Raw genomic sequence first — 17678 nt, forward strand, 5'->3', positions numbered from 1 at the left:
TAATAATAATTTCAAGGTTCTGGACTCACCCAACATTGGGAACATTTTTCCTGCATCTAGCTTGTCCAGTCCTTTCATAATTTTATGCGTCTCTATAAGATCCCCTCTCATCCTTCTAAACTCCAGTGAATACAATCCCAATCTTTCCAATCTTTCCTCATATGACCATCCCGCCATCCTGCGGATTAACCTCGTGAACCTACGCTGCACTGCCTCAATAGCAAGGACGTCCTTCCTCAAATTAGGAGACCAAAATTACACACAGTACTCCAGATGTGGTCTCACCAGGGCTCTATACAATATCACCTGTCCATTCCCTCCAATGATACTGCCTGACCCAATGAATTCCTCCCGGACTGTGTTTTGCTCAGTTGTGCTGCTGCAAGTAAGAATTTCAGATACAGTATGGAAACAGGCCCTTCGGCCTAACAACTCTGTGCTGACCAACGATCATTATCACACGTTCCATTCTACACACCAGGGACAATTTACTAGAAACCAGTTAACCAACAAATCTGCACTTCTTTGGGATGTGGGAGGAAACCGGTGCAGCCGGAGAAAACCCACACAGGGAGAACATTACAAACTCCAAACAGACAGCACCCATAGTCAGGATCGAACCTGGGTCCCTGGCGCTATGTGCGAGATAACCACTTATGAGGTGTTTGCTCAGTAATCAACCAGAACCAGAGGCAGCAACTCTACCGCTGCGCCACTGTGCCACTCATTGTTGTTCTTTATTTTAATGTTTTAATTGCTTCTGTAAATTGGCCCTAGTGTGTAGCATTAGATGTAGTGTACGGGTGATTTGCTGTTTCGGGACATATGACAATAAAACACTCTTGACTTTTGAGTCCAGCACAGACAATCCCTTGTGTTTCGACCAACAACAATCATCATCAGCCCCGGAACCTTCTGTCCCGTACTACCGCGTCCACATCGGACCCATCTCGGTGCAACACCGCCTGGCCGCGCAGAGTCCACCCTCGCCCCGTTCCCCCCGCCCGCCTGCCTCGTTACCATTGGGCCGGGTCCGGCGCACCGGCCGCTGCTGCCATGGGAGCGAGAGGGAGAGGAGGAGGAGGAGGCGGTGGCGGGAGGCGGGAACAGCTGGTGGCCTGGATCAACCGCGCCGAGTGGGACCAGGTGATCGAGTACCTGTACTGCGGCGACAGCAAGCTGCAACGACAGGCGCTGGACAGGATCTCCGCCTGGAAGAGCAGGTACGGCGGCGATGGCGGCGGGAGGGGGGAGGGGGGGAGGGGGGGAGGGGGGGGAGGGGGGGGAGGGGGGGAGGCTCCTCGGTCACTCCTATGTGTGGTGAAGGCTCGGCCTCGGGGGGTTGGGAGAAGACTTGGGGTGACTTGGTTTCTCGTTCCAACCTAAACCCACAGATCATTTTGCAGGTTTATCATAAGTGAAAGGAACAGAATGAGGCCATTCGGCCCATCAAGTCCACCCCACCATTCAATCTTATCGAAACGTATAAGATTATTAAGGGGTTGGACACGTTAGAGGCAGGAAACATGTTCCCAGTGTTGGGGGAGTCCAGAACCAGGGGCCACACAGTTTAAGAATAAGGGGTAGGCCATTTAGAACTGAGATGAGGAAAAACTTTTTCAGTCAGAGAGTTGTGAATCTGTGGAATTCTCTGCCTCAGAAGGCAGTGGAGGCCAATTCTCTGAATGCATTCAAGAGAGAGCTGGATAGAGCTCTTAAGGATAGCGGAGTCAGGGGGTATGGGGAGAAGGCAGGTAACTGGGTACTGAGTGAGAATGATCAGCCATGATCACATTGAATGGCGGTGCTGGCTCGAAGGGCCGAATGGCCTCCTCCTGCACCTATTGTCTATTGTCAACCTCTCATTGGTCTATCGCTGGTCTATCTCTCATAGATAGACGCACAAATGCTGGAGTAACTCAGCGGGACTGGCAGCATCTCTGCCTGGGGAGAAGGAACGGGTGACGTTTCGGGTCGAGACCCTTCTTCAGACTGAAGAAGGTCTATCTTTGGTTTAAACCAGCATCTGCAGCTCCTTCATACCCACACTGATCTGTCTCTCCCTCCCAACCCCATTCTCCTTCTCTCCATAACCTCTGACACCTGAATCTTTGGATGTGCTGATCTTTGCACATGAACGAAGGGCCTCAACATGAAACAACACCCGTTCCTTCTCTCCAGCGATGCTGCCTGTCCCGCGGAAGTTACTCCAGCATATTGTGTCTATCTTTGGTGCAAAGCAGCATCTGCAGTTCCTTCCTACACATCTTTAACATTTGTGTTGTGCAGGAAGGAACTGCTGATGCTGGTTTCTGTCAATGATTTGGATGAGAATGTAAAAGGCATGATTAGTAACTTTGTAGATGACATTAACGTGGGTGGTATTGTGGATAGTAAAGATGTTTATCAAAAATTACAGCAGGATCTTGATTAGTTGGTCAAGTGGGCTGAAGAATTGTTAGTGGAGTTTAAGGTCGATAAGTGCAAGGTGTTGCATTTTGGGAAGTCATACCAGGGCATGACATTCACAGTGAATGGCAGGGCTCTGGGGAGTGTTGTAGAGCAGAGTGATATAGGAGAGTATGCACACTTTTCCTTGAAAGTGGTGTTATAAGTAAGTCGGGTGGTCAAGAAGGCTTTTGGAACATCGACATTCATTGGTCAGGGCATTGAATGTAGAAGTTGTGATGTTAAAGTTATACAAGGCGTTTGTGAGGCCACAATTAGAGTATTGTGTTCGGTTTTGGTCACCCTTCTATAATAATAATAATAATACATTTTATTTATATAGCGCTTTTCATATACTCAAAGACGCTTTACAGAGATTTTGGGAACATAGGGAAATTAATAAATAGATAAATAAGTAAATAAATAAATGAACAGAGAAAGGAGACAGAAGGTGAGGTGACCTTCAGTGGTTGAAGGCAGTACTGAACAGGTGAGACTTCAGCGATGTTTTGAATGTGGTGAGTGTGGGGGAGTCTCTAACGGTTTGGGGTAGTGAGTTCCATAGGGTGGGAGCAGCGATGGAGAAAGCCCTGTCCCCCCAGGATCTGAGTTTAGTCCGGATGTGGGGGGATAGGAGATTGGCAGCGGCAGAGCGGAGGGTGCAGGTGGGAGTGTGCCTGTGGAGGAGGTCGGTCAGGTAGGATGGGGCCAGGTTATGGAGGGCTTTGTAGGTTATGAGGAGGATTTTGTACTGGATTCTCTGGGGGATGGGGAGCCAGTGGAGTTTATAAAGGACGGGGATGATATGGTCACGGATCGAGGTGTGTGTGAGTAGACGGGCAGCGGAGTTTTGAATGTATTGAAGTTTATTGATGATTTTTGAGGGTGCGCCATAGAGGAGGCTGTTGCAGTAGTCCAGACGGGAGGTGATGAAGGCGTGGATGAGGGTTTCTGCAGCTGTGGAGGAGAGGGATGGACGGAGACGGGCAATGTTTTTGAGGTGGAAGAAGGCTGTCTTTGTGATGTGTTTGATGTGTTTGTCGAAGGAGAGGGTTTGATCAAGGATGATTCCAAGATTCCGGATGTGAGGTGAGGTGGATACTGGGAGACCATCAATGTTGAGGATGAAGTTTTGGGTGGATTTGGTGAGCATTTTTGGACCAATGATGATGATTTCAGATTTGTTGCAATTGAGTTTGAGGAAGTTTGATTGAAGCCAAGATTTTATTTCAGTAATGCAGTTTGTCAGTGTAGAGTGTGTGGTGGAGGAGATTGACTTGGTGGAGATGAGGAGCTGGATATCATCGGCGAAACAGTGGAAGTTGAGACCATGACGGCGGATTAATTGACCAAGGGGGAACAGGTAGAGGATGAAGAGGGATGGTTGTATGGGATGGTTGTCATTAAGCAGGAAATAATACATAGAAGATTTACAAGGATGTTGCCAGGTCTTGAGGGCATGAACTATAGGGAGAGATTGGGCAGCCTAGGACTTTATCCCTTGGAGCACAAGAGGATGAGATGTGATCTTATAGAGGTGTATCAGATTATGAGGGGAATAGATGGAGTGCAGTCTTTTACTCAGAGTAGGGGAACCAAGAATCAGAGGACATGGTTTTAAGGTGAGCGAGGAAAGATTTAATAGGAACCTGAAGAGCAACATTTTCACACAAAGGGTGTTAGATATATAGAACAAGTTACCAGAGGAGGTAGTTGAGGCAGGTACTTAGTCATTTTGGACATTTAGATTTCAACTGTACTGTGGGAATGTTACATGGAAACAATTTTATTTGTCCCCAACACTGTTTGAGTCCAAGACAATTTTTCTTTTACTGGTTGTCATTTTCAAAAGTAACTTTTTGTTAGTTCTTTCGTTCCCAAACAAAGTTATGTTAACACTAATTCGGTCCATGTAATGCGAATATTTTTCCCGATTACATTACTCTAGTTATATCCATTTGAAAAGCAGAACCTGATGTAAATGACTTGGACAAAAACATAGATGGATTGGTTATAAGTTTGCAAATAACATAGAGATCAGCAGAGCTATGGACAATGAAGAAAGCTGTCAAAGGATACAGAAGGATATAGATCAATTACAGTTATGCACAGAGAAATGGCAGATTAAGTTTAATCCAGCCAAGTGTGAGGTGTTACACTTTGGATGGTCACATGTAGAGGGAAATTATACAGTTAATGATAGGACCCTTAAAAGCATTGACATTGATGTACAGTTAAATACTCTAACTCCCTGAAAGTAGCAACCTGAGTGTTAAAGATGATGCTTGCCACGATCGTCGGGGCATTATGAGAATCAGAATGACACGTTGAAGATTTACGAAACTTTGGTGAGGCTGTCATTAACATTGGCGACTTATTTTATAACTCTTGATGGCAGTTCACTTTTTATTTCTTCAGGTATGGCAATAGCACCCCGCTTGCTGTGGAGTGCACTGCAAACCTAATTCAATGCAAGCTTCATGATGACGCAGGGGAAACTGCATCTAGTGAACTGGTCCTCTCGTATGGGCTCGCTCTTGTTAGGTAACATTTGGTTTTTTTTCCAATGGAGGTTTTAAATATTTTTGATATAACCTTTTTTGCAAGTTGTCTGCTCTTCCTTTTTCTCTGCTGTAAACATTGTTTCCTTGCATGGGATACAATTTTGTTAGTCCCAATAACCATTCGGTAATTTTCCCAGTGATCTTTCTTCATTTGAGAAAGTCTTTGCAGAAAATGGAGACCGATCATTTTCCATGATGAACATCTCAGTGGGTGGTGACTTTGATCTTGCCTTTAGGTTTAGGTTTATTATTGTCATGTGTACTGATGTACAGTGAATTGCTTTGTTTTGCATGCTATCTAAACAGATCAAATAACACTACACAAAAATACAGTCAAGTACAATAGATAAAATAAAAGTGAAGATAAAATGTGCAGAATATGTTTCTCAGCATTGAGGCTCATCAGTTTCATTAGGAAAAAGTCCAATGGGATAGAGGTGAATTGAACAGTACCCTAGCTTATGGAAGGACTGTTTAAAAGCCTGACAACAGAGGGGAAGAAGCTGTCCCGGAGTCTGGCGTTGCGTGCTTTCAAGCTTCTGTACCTTCTGCTGGACGGGCGCAGGGATACGAAGTAGTAATTTTAGTGGGACAAGTCTTAGATTATGTTGTCTGCTTTTCCGAGGCAGCGTGAAGTGTGGATGAAGTAAGTGGTGGGATGCTGGTCTGTGTGATCAAGTGGGCTACATCTGCAACTCTCTGCAATATCTTGCAGTCGATTGACATTTGCCGTTATCATCCATTGTGTTAAGGGGAAAACTTGACTGAGCTCGTATCTTCGTACTTTCTCTCATTCCCCACTTTTTTAGCCCACAAATTCTTGGGATTATTTTTAACCCAGAAACTTTGATCAATTAACCTCATTCAGACAACGAATCAAGCATGAAATTTGTTCATCGATATGATTTGGTTATGCTTATTTAGAATTGGGCTGGACTATTAATGTTGGTTTTGTTTGTTTTACTGAAGTCTTTTCTAGTTTAAAATTAAGTTTTTATTATTGTTGAAGTGGATGACTCAGTGCCAATTTGGATATGCTCCAAATTGTTTATGTCGCGTATGTACGTTACAATAGATTGGTTCCATAGAACGGCTTCATTTCAGAATACCTTGGGCTGGAATAATTCGGGAGTTGTCATGGTTTGTGGAGACGTAATAGTAGAGTCTTGAGTATGTCCATAGAAAATGTAATGTTCCATTCCTCTGCCAACTAACGCTGGAACAGAGCGTAAGGTCCAGGGTTTCTAAGATCCGTCAAGTGCAAACAGTGATATCGAAGTAATAAAAGGTCAGAATTCTTTTGTACTTCTCCATAGTATTTGTGCATTGATTTTTAAATTAAAATTGTGTTTAATTGTTTCCAAACTGGCTGAGGCATCTGTTTATTGAACCTACATTGTTAGGGTTCTTTGAGATAACTGGCACTGCAGCCTAGTGCAACCCAAACAAAATGTGGAGTGTGGTAGTAACATTCACCACCAAATTCACTGGTGGGCTTTTTTAAGCTGTATCCCGTAGCTAAGAATGCTGCTGCTCAGTCTAGAATGTAAGCATGTGCGAAGTAAATTATTTTTTACATGAATGATTGTATAAGAATTCTGTATTTGCTGCTACCCAAGTTTATAAGTTCTAGGAGCAGAATTAGGCCATTCGACCCATCAAGTTTACTCTGCCATTCAATTATGGCTGATCTATCTTTCCCTCTCAACCCACTGCCTTCTCTCCATAACCCCTGACACCCTGACTGGCAATCTCCACCATAAAAATATCCATTGGTAGTATGATTTTAAAAAATTGGGAAGTTGAATTGTGAGTGTTATTATGGGACAGGTGGGGATAGTGAAATGTAATTGGTGAAAACCTTATAGTTCCAATTTATTTGGTAATGCTAATTTAAGCATTGATTGTAACATCTGCATGATCATTGTAAGCACTGATCACGAAACTTGTCTCTACAGTAGAATTTTTTAAACCATTTTACTAATTGTTTAGAATGGTTAACCAAATTTGGATAATTAATTTGTAGGTTTGTTAATCTGATTACTGAAAGGAAGCAGAAAAGATTTGTTGTGCCTTTGAGACGTTTGGCAAATGAGGTGAGTAATGCGATTTTGTATACATTTCATAGATATCACTAAATATTTGTTTCTCTTAAGTCTGATTATTTTAACTAGTATTCTGTAGGCTGGCTTCAATATAAAACCCCAAAAATAGGCAGTGGAGATTTCAGTCCATCGTTCAATTGAATCATAATTTATCTTTTATTTCAGTGAAACGTTTCTTTCCTATATCCGTTGATTCCTTCAATATGCAAAAATCTGGCTTTTATCATGAAAGTTCCCAGCTACTGAGCTTCCACATACACATTGGACAAAGAATTCAAAAGATCAATTGCCCTCTGAAGAAATCTGTTCTCATCTCAGTCCTGAATGACCAATCCTTATTTTGAGACTATGACTTTGTGTTCTAGATACTCTAGCTGCAGAATGTGTTCGCTTTATCTTTTCTGTTAAGCCCCACAAATTTTTTTTTGTTCGAAGAAGAAAGCTCTAATTCTTTTCCTCTAGACTCTGTGCATTGGCATACAGTAGTGATAAATACACAATAACTAAATGAGTACAAAACAGCAGAAAGGTGTGATGATTGCTGTGCAGCCTAATGTGCAAAAAAAAAAAAAAAGTACGTTAATGGAAGGACTGAAAGATCGTTAAGAGTAAGGATCTGAGGCAGCATCTCGGTGAAGTGGATATGAAAGGGATGATTGGTTAGGGAATCAGATAATAGAGTGGAAGAAGCTGTCTTAAGTGTGGACATATAGGCTCTCAGGCTCCTGTACTTTCTCCCAGAAGAGAGAAAAACTAATTGTAAAGGTGTCAGGCATTCTTGATGATACTGGATGGAGGAAGTGATGCGCGTATGATGGGCTGGGCTGATTTCACCACTCTAGGTTCAGGCAGTCAAGAGCGGAGCAGATGCCTTACGTGGACGTGGATCCTGTCAGCATTTTCTCTAGCAAACCTGTAAAACTTTGAGAGAATCCTTGCGGACATGCCAACTTTTCCCCGTTGCCTAAAACCATAAATATGCTGGTGTGCTTTCTTGATGACTGCACCAGTGTGAATGGACCAGGTCCGCTGGTGATACGAATGCCGAGGAACCTGAAGGAACCTGTCGCCCATCCTTGTAGCAGACCTGTTGATGAGGGCAGGGTTATATACATCACTCCACGCCCTCCCCCCACCCCACCCCCCCATTTATCCACTTCCTCAGGTCAACAACCAACTCTTTTGTCTGCTGACATTACGGCCTAGATTATTGTTCTGCCACCATGACTTAAGATTTCCTATCTCTTTCCCATCATTGTTATTGATCCGTCCACCAATAGAGGTAACTTGCTCTTGTCCCCATTGCTTTAATGTTTGCTAATACGAGCGCTGGATGGTGCAGTAGGTTAACGCGGATACTTGGGATTAAATTAAATCTTGATTTAATGGGTTTGATGCTATTTCTGGTTAACAAAATTATTTTGGTTACTTTTCACCTAACGTGGACAATGAACAAAATTTTGTTTTTAACTTAACATTAAAGAGTAGGCTGAAGTGAAATTGATCATTACAGAAATGTCTACATTTTTTTTACCTTTAGATGAATATACCAGAATGGATAGTAAATCTACGACATGAACTAACACATAGGAGACTGCCTACGTTAGCGTGGTGTAGGAAAGGTAATACAATTTTCAATGTTTTTTATTTGCTGGGCATGGCACTGTTAAAAATGATTAAACTAAAAGTTTTTTGTTTGTTGATTGCAACACTGTTCAAACTGCAATATCCCTCCAGCCTGCCACACCTGCCATTTGTAATCAGTGGTTGGTCTATGTATATATTTGGCAGAATACGATTTATTTTTCACTCTGTATTAAGGGGCAGTAATGGCAAACAGTGTAGCAGTATACTCCACTGTTAGGTGAGTGCAATCATGGAGCAGTCATTGTTCCTGACAACTGCCTGCAGGAATTATGCAGCTGTAGCTCTGCTCAGACTGCATGAATCAGTTGGAGTGGCAGGTGGATACTGAAGAGGCAACAGGAGACAGAAAAGTGCTAGACAGTAGTTTCGGGGGGGGGGGGTGGTCACATTAAAGATTCAGTCGGATAGATGGATGACTGCCAGCAAAGGCATACAGGTAGTGTAGGAATGATAGACATAAAGTGCTGGAGTAACTCAGCAAGTCAGGCGGCATCTCTGGAGACAAAGGATGGGTGAAGTTTTGGGCCGGGACTGAGTCAGTCCGAAGAAGAACCCTGACCTGAAATATCACCTATCCGTGTTCCCAAGGGATGATGCCTGACTCGCTGAGTTACTCCAGCACTGTGTGTCTATCTTCAGTGTAAATTAGCATCTGCAGTTTTTTGTTTCTACTAGGTAGTGTAGGAGTCTTCTGCGGTTCTCTTCCCCCTTAAACATACAGTATACCATTTTTGCATACTGTTGGACAGAATGGTCGCTGAGGTAAAGGGAAGCAGCTGGACCACATCTGGCTCTGTTGAACAGCAGAGTAGGGTTAAGTCCAAGCAAGCAATAGTGATGGGTGACTCCATAGTCTCGGCCGTCCTGGAAAAGACATAATTGATTAATATATCTGAACTACAGTGCAATCTATATCCTCGCAAGGAGGTTTTCTGCTTGGGGGGGGTATAGCAGGTTATCCTAGAGATAAGAGGGGCATAGTTTAAAGGAGATATGCGGATAATTTGTTTCACGCGGAGCATGGTAGTTGCCTCGACCTGCTGGTGTGGTAGTGGAAGCAGATAAAATAGTGACATAAGATTGGTTGACACATGAACATGGAGGGACATAGATCATGTACAGGCAGGTGGGATTACTTTAAATTTGGTGCCTTGTTCAGCACAGACTTTGTGGGCAAAATGCTTGCTGTTGTGATGTACTGTGGATTTTGTCAGCTCTCCAAACAAATAATGTTAAATCTTAGTAATTTAACAGAGCATGGACTGCTGGCACTTAATGCCATTTGTTATCTGACATGGGAGTAGTGTTAACCCCCAATCGAACAATAATGGTCCTCTCCTGAGAAGGAGATCAATTGGCTATTTGAAAGAGCTGACTGATTATTTCTACTCCCCTGATCCTTCATGATATTTTTGCAAATGTTTTCTTTTAAATATTTGTTCAATTCCTTTTTGAAGGTTTGAATTTCCTTGTTAAGATTTTCTTGGTGACATATTTTCGATAGTAACTATTTACTGGATAAAATATATTATCTCTGAATCATGTTTCTCTTGCCAGAGACATAAAAATCTGATAATGTTGGTTACTGACGGTTCTACCTCTGGATAAAGTTTCTCTTCATTTTGCAAATCCTTAAAATTTCACTTTGAGGGCTACTTATGACTCCTGAGTTAGTTTTGATGGATAAGATTATGCAGAGAGGAATGTCTCTGAAGATTTATCAAAAGGGTTTAGGTTTTGATCTTTTTTAATTTGGTTTAGAGATACAGCGCGGAAACAGGCCCTTCGGCCCACCGAGTCCGCACTGACCAGGATCCCGCACATTAACACTTTCCGAAACATACTAGGGACAATTTACACTTATACCAAGCCAATTAACCATCAAACCTGTACGTTTTTGGAGTGTGGGAGGAAACCGAAGATCTCGGAGAAAAGTTATGTGGTCACGGAGAGAACATACAAACTTCAAACAGACAGCACCTGTAGTCGGGATCGAACCCAGTTCTCCGGTGCTGCAAGGGCTGTAAGGCAGCAACTTTACCGCTGCGCCTTGGTGCATGTATTTTTTGCCATTCTGGGGGTCACATGTTTTTGTGTTTGGTGTTATATGCAAAGTATCATGGTTGTGTGGGACAAGCTGCGTGCATCATTTGTGAGTTAAACTATTTCCTTAATCTTTCTTGCTCTAAACTATAAACTTGTTCCACCCTCTACTTATTTTGGATTATTTCAACATGCAGTATTCTATTAAAGCACTTGAAATTTAAATTGACTAAAATTATTACATCTGAAATGTTAATGAAAATAGAAGTGATCGCATTTCGCCTAGAAACTGCAATATCACAGCCAGCTCTAAAAAGGACAAACCACAATACAAATGGTACTTATTGCGCCACAAGGGAATGTTATTGTTTACAGCTGCTGCAATGATAAGAGATGGTGGGAGTAGGTTTCCAGGAGGTCAGAGGTACCTGGCCAAGAGGTCTATTCTTTGTATAAGGGAGTTAGGGAGACCCTCATTGAGGAAGGAAGATGCCAGGGTGGGGTTTATGTGGAACAATTCTACATGAATGCTGTCAATGAACGTCACAACTTTCAAGAAAAGGTATTTCTTGCTAATGTTACTGCCCACTTTACCTGCACTTGCATCTACTTAGGAAATAAATGAAGCATTTTCTCACTCTGTGTGGACCTTGTTAATCTACCGCAAACCGCTACAAGCCATATTGCAGCATATACATTTTTTTTGCCAGGTCAAACCTTTATGCAGTCGCATATCAGAATATTTATGGAAAAAAAATGTTTTGCTGGGGAGTATTAAGCTAAAGTAAAAAAATTGGGAACAAAATGTAAATTCGGACTCTCATAATAGAAAAAAAAGACAAAATTTGGTACTGGGTCTATTGACTCTCAATATTATTTGTAACATTACTGTTAATAAGAAAAGGACAATCGCTTTTGAAGCATTTACTGTAGTGGTAATTTATTCATTCTAATAGGGCAAGTTGGGAGCAAGGGAGAGGCGCCTCAAAAATGCAATCACGAGAATCTCCACTCCCAGATCATCACTGCATGAGTACTCAGGGCAATATTCTTGACCCAAGGATACACACATGTTATTCATTTGACAGTTCATTGTGTATTTAGGTGCGTGAGACAACCGTATATAAACTAAGATTCTGGACTTACAAGTCAGTCTGAACACTTATTTAGAAAAAATGTTTAAGAATTTATTTCCTAAAAGCAAGTTGAAGGTTTAAGATTTAAATTTCCATGTGACCTGTTTTATGTTTAGATTATTATCATTGTCATGTGTACTGAGGTCATGTCACTGTGGGTTGCCCTGTCAAGGAAAAGATTATACATGATTACAATCAAACTGTCCACAGTGTACAGATTCAGGATAAAGGGTATATAATTTAGTGCAAGATAAAGTCCGATTAAAGATAGTTCAAAAGTCTTCAATGAGGTAGATGGGAGTTCAGGACCACACTCTGGCTGGTGAGAGGACAGTTTGGTTGCCTGATAACAGCTGGGAAGAAACTATCCCTGAATCTGGAGGTATGCATTTTCAAACTTCTGCATCTCTTGCCTGATAGAGTTGGGGAGAAGGAGTGACCGGAGTGAGACGGGTCCTTAATTATGTTGGTGGCCTTGCCAAGGCAGCTTGAACTGCAGATGGAGTCCATGGAAGGGAGCTTGGTTTGCTTGACGGTCTGGGCTACGTCTACAACTCTGCATTTTCTTGCGGTCTTGAATGAGCTGTTCTCAAACCATGGTGTGATGCAGTTAAATAAAATGCTCTCGAAGGCATATCTGTAGAAATTGGTGAGGGTTGTTGGGGACATGTCAAACTTCATAAGCCTTCTACGAAAGTGAAGGCATTGGTGTGCGTTCCTGGCCATTGCTTCGACATGGGTGGTCCAGGACGAATTGCTAGTGATATTTATTCCTAAGAACTTGAAGCTTTGGACCATCTCTACTTTGGTGTTATCAATCCATACAGGGCTGTGTGTACTGCTTTGTTTCCTGAAGTCGATCACAATCTCCTTTGTTTTAAATACATTGAGGTTGTTGTTTTGGCAGGAGCTAACGAAGTCCTCAATCTCGTTCCTGCACTCTGTCTCATCAAAATTGTTTGATATCCGGCCTACTATGGTAGTGTCGTCTGTCAACTTATAAATTGAGTTGGATTGGGTATTTGGCTGCACATTCATGAATGTATGAGGAGTATAGTAGGAGGTTGAGGGCACCAATGGTGAGGATTATCGTAGAGGATGAATTGTCACCTAACCTCACTGATTGTTGTGTAATAATGTAGATTTTAAAATTATGCTGTCTGTAGAATGTAAATTTTAATGATTTTTCAATGATTTTGTTTTTTTATTTCTTCCTGAGGTTGTGAGTTTGTTTTGGAATGGTTGCGGCAGCAATATTGGAATCAACAGTTAGGGAATAATCTTGTGGATAGTTGGATCTTGGACTCGCCAGAAGAGGAAGATGATGAAGTCCAATTACAGGAACAACTGAAACAGAAAGAGTTTTATGGTTGGTATTAAAAAGCTGTGAACATATGTTCCAGTAATTAAACTTTTTTATAATAATTATAATTGCTCAGATTTCTTAATGGATTTTTTCCAATTTTTTAAATCATGCAAAACTTAAATCAATTTAGTTTAGTTTATTGTCACATGTACTGAGGTACAGCGAAAAGCTTTTTTGTTGTACGCTATCCAGTTAGCGATAAGACTATACATGAATACAATTAAGTTGTCCACAGTGTACAGGTACTATTTCAACTGTCGAGGCTCTCTTCTAGAATGGGTATTCTAATGTTTTATTTTCTCTCCTATTCCTACATTTGTCTGGCCCACCTAGACTCGCACCGGTTTCTCCCCGCCTCCACCACCTACATTCCTGCCTCTGGCTTCACAACTTGCAACCCTTCAATCCCTTTGTCGCACACCTTTTTTTTTCATCTCTGGCCTTTGTTTAACCATCTGCCATCTAACCATCAAAACCCCCCTTGCCTCTACTAACCTATTACCTGCCATGCTTTGCCCTGCCCGTCCTAGCTTTCTTCTCTCCCCCACCCCCCTCCCCCCACACCGAAGAAAGGTCTCGACCCAAAACGTCACCCATTCCTTTTCTCCAGAGATGCTGCCTGTCCCGCTGAGTTACTCAGCATTTTGTGTCTACCTTCCCAATTTCTTCCCAGCTATTATCAGGCAACTGAATCATCCTACCACAACTAGAGAGCAGTCTTGAACCACTCTCTACCGCATTGGTGACCCTTGGACTATCATTGATCGGATTTTATTGGCTTTACCTTGCACTTAAATGGTATTCCCTTATCCTGTACCTATACACTGTAAATGGCTCGATTGTAATCATGTATTGTCTTTCCGTTGACTGGATAGCACGTAACAAAAGCTTTTCACTGTACCTCGGTACACCTGACAATAAACTAAACTGTGCACAGAAGAAAAATAATATTTTATCTTTAAATAATTGAGATTGCAGAATTTTTTTTTTACACTGAAGAAGGTTGGCACTTATGCCAGCCAGCCATCACTTGGAAATACTAAATATTTTATTGATTTCAAAATACATTTAATATTCATATCATCTTGCAGCCAAATCAGATGATGACTTTTATTGGACTAGTTACCCAATGGCCCACAATATTATATTTGTGTTGTGTTCTGCACAGAATTGTTTGGTTACTGAGAGTCCACAGATATCTAAATTTCCTTCACCTAAATTAAAGATCTTCCCCTCTGACAGTGGGCTATAAATTTGGGCAAGTCATAGATGAGGTGGATGAAGGCTGGAATGTGCTCTTTTCTCCCTGGGGTGAGAAACAATTCTAATTTGGCAAATTTTCAACCTCACCCATGAGCAATAATAAATTTGAGAACTTCAAATAGTAATGCAAAGGTGAAACATTTAATTTGAGAAAAATACTTCTATTAAATGGAATAAATTTACATATCTAATAATTGTCTTTGTTTCTTTGCTTAGATAAAATCAGAGAGCTACTGACCTCCTATGAAAAAGAACAGTTCCAGGTATGATATTAATTGGAGAAGATTTGTATTTTCAATTAGATTTCAATAACTAAACTTTGCAAAACCTGATAAAGTGAGATGTGGTTTTGCTTCACTTAAAATTGTATTTTTAAATACTTAAATGTTTTCAATAGGTTTAAAAGCTATTTATGTGACATAACTTTCACCTGGGGAGTTCTCCCATCTTCATGGAAACAAACTAATCACAATGAACTGATCTTCGTGGAATCAAACTTCCCTCACTCCAGATCTTTTGTTCTCCATGCGTTGTAAGGGATCCATAATATTTAGCTGAAGACTATTTGAAACGGGCAGGCAAAACATCTAATTGGTATATCCAATGCACTGTCATATGACACTAAAATGTTAACATTGATTCTGACTTCATTGCTTTGTGGCACCAATAACCACAGATTAGCTGAGCCAAGAATGTCAGAGAATTTTTTTGTACCTTGATATTGTCTATATATATATATATATATTGCTAAAACTCATGTGTATATATATATATATATAGCACGAAAATTTTAGGCCCACCCTTCTCACCATTCTCCCGCGGTCTGAATAAACCCACTTTTGTTACTTTAAAAAAATAATTTACTTAATAAACATTAATAAATGCGCTCCCCCCCCCCCCCCCCCCCGGGGGGACCGGCACCCTTCCCGGTGTGCCCCTCGCCTGTCCTGTGGTGCAGCGCGGCGGCAGATGGTCCAACAAGATGGCCGTCGCTGCCACTCCCCGCCGATTGCAGCTGAGCTGCAGGAGAGGCTTCAGCTCCACACCCGGTCCACAGGAGAAACAGGGCCGAGGTCAGTGCCTTCTCCCTGTCCTGACCACAGCCCCGGGGGACATTCCCCGCTTGGCAACGGGTCCATGCCATCCCCTGTCGCTCGCCGTCGATCAGCGCTGGACACACTGGGCCCCACGTAAGTGGCTTTTCCCTCTCCCCCTTCGCCCGCCCACGGACCCGGGGTATACTCCCCGCCCGGCAACGGCTCCACGAGTTGCCGAGCCCGCAGGATTATCAGTCGCGGCAGGGTTCCCAGCCCGCAGGAGAAACGGGGCCGAGGCAGGACCACCCTCAGCAGAGATTTGCCACGGCCCCGGGGAACGCTCCCCGCCCGCCACCGGCTCCTGCCCACGGCCCCGCGGGACACTCCCTGCCGGCAACGGGTCCACGGGTTGCCGGGCCCGCAGGATCGTCAGTTGGGGGAGGGTGGCCGAGCCCGCAGGAAAGGTTTGCACCCAACAGGGCTTGCCGCGCCCGCAGGACCGCCCGCAGCAGAGATTTGCACCCAGCGGGTCATTTCTGGACGGTTGCCTGGCCCGCTGCAAAGGTTTCCACCCAACGGGGGTTCCCATCCCGCAGGACCGCCCGCAGCAGAGATTTCCACCCAGCGGGTCAGTTCTGGACGGTTGCCTGGCCCGCTGCAAAGGTTTCCACCCAACGGGGGTTCCCATCCCGCAGGACCGCCCGCAGCAGAGATTTCCACCCAGCGGGTTCACACCCGTCTAGTACATGTTAATATTCCCAGAGCATTTCAAAAACAAGTGGAATATAAAAATGTAGATAAATTACATGTTTTGTCTCTTCGTGGATGAAGGCACAAAAATATTCCAGAAATAATGGAGAACAAAAGATCTGGAGTGGGGGAAGTTCAAAGAAATTAGGATTTGTTTAACGAAAAAAATAATCAGAGAAATTAACAAAGCTAAAAGCCAATAAATCAATTGGTCTTAAGTCCTGTTAAATATGACTTAAGTTTACACTTTTTCTGTCCCATGGGTTAAGAATTGGTCCTTCTAAAACCCATGATCAATGATGACTATTCCCTTTTAGAATTCCTTTTTCTAAATTTTTACACGATTCTATCACTAATTTGCGGCATTCTGTTTACAGATTTGATATACAGTAAAATGCTGACAATATCCGATCATTAGGAAATCCTTGTGCTTTGGCATCTGGATCACTCTATAGTTGGGAATGTGAGCCAGTGGTCCAGAGTGCAAAGGAGGTATTTGGTCAGAGTTGGGGTCCAGAGTGCAGGCTGTGTCCGTGGTTGAGGGTTGTGGAAAACCAACAGTCAGAAATGTGGGAACATGATCAGGAATGTGGGTAGGTTTGCAGCTGGCGAAGGACATGGAATGATTTTATGATACCCGCTGTTTAAATTAATCGGACAATATTCTACTGTGTAATATGTTAAAATGTGAAATGAAAGCACATTTCATTATTAATAAGAGCAGCATCCATTAGTCTGAAAATCTGCAAGACTGATGCTACCAAAATCCCAAAAGTGCCAGATTATCGGTTTTTCTTTAGTTGGAAGAAATGCTGCTTTGTATTTCTACTGGTTTTTCCTATATTCTCTCCAACTTTTAAATAACAGGTATAACAGGTATAACAGAGCTTTATTTGTCGTTCGGTACCGAAGTACCGAACGAAACTACATAGCAGTCATAGAAAAAAAAAGAACACAAGACACATAACCCCAACACAAACGTCCATCACAGTGACTCCAAACACCCCCTCACTGTGATGGAGGCAACAAAACTTCCACTCTCTTCCCCACGCCCACGGACAGACAGCTCGTCCCCGACCGACCCGCACAGTCCCCGCACCGGGCGCTGAAACGTCCCGCGGCCGAACCGGGCGATGAAAGGCCCGCGACCAAGCCTTGCGCAGCTAAGTCCCGTGGTCGAGCCGCACCGGGCGATGTTAAGTCCGCAGCCGAGCCGCACCAGCAATGAAAAGTCCCGCAGCCGAGCTGCACCGGGCGATGTTAAGCCCCGCAGCCGAGCTGCACCGGGCACTGTTAAGTCCAGCGGCCAAGCCGCACCG

At 43.0% G+C, this 17678-nt stretch overlaps 1 protein-coding gene across 1 annotated transcript in view; it reads left to right on the plus strand.

Moving 5' to 3' along the window:
- The first annotated feature begins 973 nt into the window (after positions 1–973).
- The window catches only part of las1l (LAS1 like ribosome biogenesis factor), a 41098-nt gene continuing 24393 nt past the window's right edge, over positions 974–17678 (plus strand). Inside the window, exons 1-6 of the mRNA XM_078412524.1 lie at positions 974–1223; positions 4867–4992; positions 7039–7108; positions 8658–8739; positions 13163–13312; positions 14789–14835. Coding sequence (XP_078268650.1) covers positions 1057–1223; positions 4867–4992; positions 7039–7108; positions 8658–8739; positions 13163–13312; positions 14789–14835 — 642 coding nt within the window. The 5' untranslated portion in view covers positions 974–1056. The remainder of the gene's footprint in view (positions 1224–4866; positions 4993–7038; positions 7109–8657; positions 8740–13162; positions 13313–14788; positions 14836–17678) is intronic.

The sequence above is a fragment of the Rhinoraja longicauda genome, chromosome 15 (assembly GCF_053455715.1).
Source record: "Rhinoraja longicauda isolate Sanriku21f chromosome 15, sRhiLon1.1, whole genome shotgun sequence".
Classification (NCBI taxonomy): domain Eukaryota; kingdom Metazoa; phylum Chordata; class Chondrichthyes; order Rajiformes; family Arhynchobatidae; genus Rhinoraja; species Rhinoraja longicauda.